Here is a 3,226-nt window from a genome sequence, read left to right as displayed (position 1 = left end):
AATTTCTTTACTAATTGGAATTTTCTCTTACAGCTTGAGCCTAAGTGTGTCGCAGGATACCTTCTAGGTGATAGTTCTTGATTGCTTTTTGATAAATAATTCATTCTTATTGCGAAATAGGAGCACTATTTATCAGTCTGTAATAAAAGACGTGAGGAAATGTCTGTCCTTTTTAAAGACAAAAATTTTTGAGGCGAAATACCCAAAAAGAAGTTTGTAAAAAAACCTAAAAAAGTGACATTATTTTCGCGTTTTCAGGTGTCGGAACTAACACTGAGGGCCATAGGAAGTCTTTAGCAGCGGCTCCAACTGTGTTCCATTTAATCATTTTACACCTAAGAACATCCAGTTGATTTTACGTTCATGTTTGCCTTTTGGGGTCATTGTTGAAAAGGTCCTGCATCATTTCCATTTCCACCTTGTGCCTTTCCCCGAACCTGAATCATTATACGGCCAATTTCAATTTACGTGTTTTATTTTCACCGATATTTATTTTGATTCCATTGGAAAAAATCGCAGTTTCACCCTCCAAATTAATGCGCTAAAAAAGTTGCTTGGCAATTTTCCCGGCTGGCTTCAAAGCAAAACTTTCATCGTAAATATCCTATGCAGAAAATCTTCAAACGCTTGCAGCCTGTTTGATGTGAAAGGTAGGTCGGACTTGTTTGCATAAAATTGAAACGGAGAAAATAAGCAGATTTTGCGTCACCTAAGCGTATTTCGACAGTTATATTTGGTTTTTCGCAGTCTGCAAGTTCAACTGGAATTTTTTTGGACTTGGCGCTATTTGAAAAAAATACGAAATGGCCAATGCGAACGGTTTTGAGGCAAGTTTTCCGCATTATTTCTGTTGACAAAAGCATGACTTTTACAGAAAAACTTGAAAAAAACTGAAATTGCAAAAGGAAACTTTTCTCTCGATGGAATGATGAAACAATAATTGAAACTGACATTTCGATGGTTCAAAAAAGAGGAGAAAGTTTTATTAGAGTTTATCTAAAGAGCGGATGGATTGATGGATAACGTAGTGTTCTACTCGTGGCTAACGTCTGATCATTTCCCGATAGTTGAAGACAGTCATGAGGCTCGAGTTTGGCGGAAAATTTTGTACTTTAGTTTGGAGTTTTTGTATTTAAACAACAACGACAAAATGGAATAAATTAAAGTTTGTTAAAGTTCGCGACAAACTCACACTTGATAAGCGAATGAATTGACTGAACCTCTAGTTTGTGAACAATTGAAATCTATATAAAAATGTGATCGAACAAGTAATAATGAATGAATAAGGTCATATAGAGAGTGTTACATTTTTTAAGGGTTCTGCGTGATAAGTACGTCTGAATGAATGATACATTATTATAAAATTCCCTACCGGATTAATTATGTATACATTGAATGTCTATTAGAGGCTTATGTAAAAGACGTAAACAGAAAATGAGTGCCGCATGCTTGTACCAGTTAAAGGGGAGAAAATTCATTCAAATCGAGCAGAAATTGTAAATATATGAGCCAATATGTAGAATCAATGAAAAATTACTGAATCTGAAACAATTTAAGTGTTCCGAAACAATCTGAATACAGGAATAAAATCCGCAAGTAGAAAACACGAAACCGCACGAAAAAATCATCTTCCGGCGCCTTAAAAGCCATGAGAGTCACGAAATAGTAAAACCAGTAGCGTTTGATATATTTTCAGCTTGTAAATGATCTTCAATTTAGATCAAAATCGATGCTCAGTCAGCTCGCGTAGCCTGTTCAAATAAGAAGTCCAATTTGGTTGTTCTCTTTACCATGCGTTTCATAAAAGCCGCTTTGATGGACCCAATTTGTCTTCCGTTGGGCGATTCGATTTTCGTTTCCAAGAAAGCGGCTTTGATTTCACATTTCCGAATTTGCGGTAGCGCACGATTTTCACTGAGTCCTGGATGGCTGGCAGATGTTTACTTTATCCTTGCCCAACGTGGCTTGCAAAACATTCCTAGCGATTTATGCCGATTGGGCTCAATGCTTCAGAACATCTAACAATATTTTGCTTATAGCAAACGTTATTTTGCGGGATAACTGCGAAAACTAAACAAAACCCGGGAGGGGAAAAGGTCAAATTAACTTGCCGAATAACTCCACTCCAGTTGCATTATTATGGTAGATTTCGCCTTGTCTCCATTTCGACATAATTCATGACCGAATGTAGAAATGTAGCTTACAAATTCCACCTTATAGAGGTAAGTTTTATGTAAATAGGTCGCAACTGTACAATTCCGGATCCCTGGCGAAATTTATTAGGATTTGGCCACAGTCAAATTACTTCTCGGGTTCATATTTCAGGGCTTCTTACCAATGCAGTGTGTTCGCATTTTCATTTCGGGGCGCTTTTCGGCTAGCAATTTTCGCGCCGTTCCTCCATCTCCTCGAGATCTGCATATGAAGTCACGTTGATACGTTGTCGCCCTGCCTTCACATCTAATATTTTAAACATTTCATGACGTGATCCCTAAATATCCTTTTCAGGCGGTATTCTATTGACTTTTCATATTATTTCCGCACTTGCCACAAATAATTGAATAGCAGGCAGATGGATGGATGGATTTCTGCTATGAAATGCCGGGAAAAAACAGCAAAAATCGCGAATTGCATAAAAGTGAAGGTAATTAGATTTGGATTCCGGTGGAGTAAGACAGTAACAATGCTTGCAAATAAAAATTTACGTTCAATAACGGCAGGACAATGTGCAGGCTATTATGACAGCAGGGCGTGAGAGAAACCCCGATTCCTTTTAAGTTTCCTTGCAAGTGCAATATCGTTTAATGCGTTTCCATTTTAGTCTTACAATGCTGCCTGCAGGCAGCTTCTGATTAGACCACATAAAGGCATTTACGCCAAATGGCTGGAAACACTCTTGTGCCAGTTGTAACCTCATTCACAATGCGATTATTTACAGTTAAGTTACAAGTTTAATATTGCAGAAAATCGCCATCTTCCTCTTTCGCTCTAAGCAGTTTTTCTAATTCCATTTGCTGGTATCACGCCCAATATTCGTAAATATTCCTGTGTTTGTTACGATATTCCTATCTTTCCAGGGTTTCAGTCAAAATGTGAAGTGAAAATTTTGAAACATCGTTTATTTCATTAGGTTTCGGCGAGACAACAGCGCCATCATCAGATTTAAAATTGACACAAACTCATGATTGGTAAAAATCAACGTTCTTTTAGGTCTGTGCCTTGTTGA

General features: G+C 37.5%; 2 protein-coding genes across 3 annotated transcripts in view; one reads left to right on the top strand and one right to left on the bottom strand.

Moving 5' to 3' along the window:
- The window catches only part of LOC125503784 (farnesol dehydrogenase-like), a 6,114-nt gene extending 5,651 nt beyond the window's left edge, over positions 1-463 (top strand). For both annotated transcript variants that reach the window (XM_048664667.1, XM_048664666.1), the window contains exon 5: positions 259-463. In XM_048664667.1, coding sequence (XP_048520624.1) covers positions 259-297 — 39 coding nt within the window. In that variant the 3' untranslated portion in view covers positions 298-463. The remainder of the gene's footprint in view (positions 1-258) is intronic.
- LOC109537509 (putative dipeptidase UREG_03382) overlaps positions 1-3,226 on the bottom strand; it is a 154,042-nt gene that overhangs the window by 82,937 nt on the left and 67,879 nt on the right. The window lies entirely within an intron of this gene.

Source organism: Dendroctonus ponderosae, unplaced genomic scaffold, assembly GCF_020466585.1.
Source record: "Dendroctonus ponderosae isolate FM_Combo_2020 unplaced genomic scaffold, Dpon_F_20191213v2 Dpon_F_20191213_3, whole genome shotgun sequence".
NCBI lineage: Eukaryota > Metazoa > Arthropoda > Insecta > Coleoptera > Curculionidae > Dendroctonus > Dendroctonus ponderosae.
This window is presented reverse-complemented; position numbering and strand designations above follow the sequence as displayed.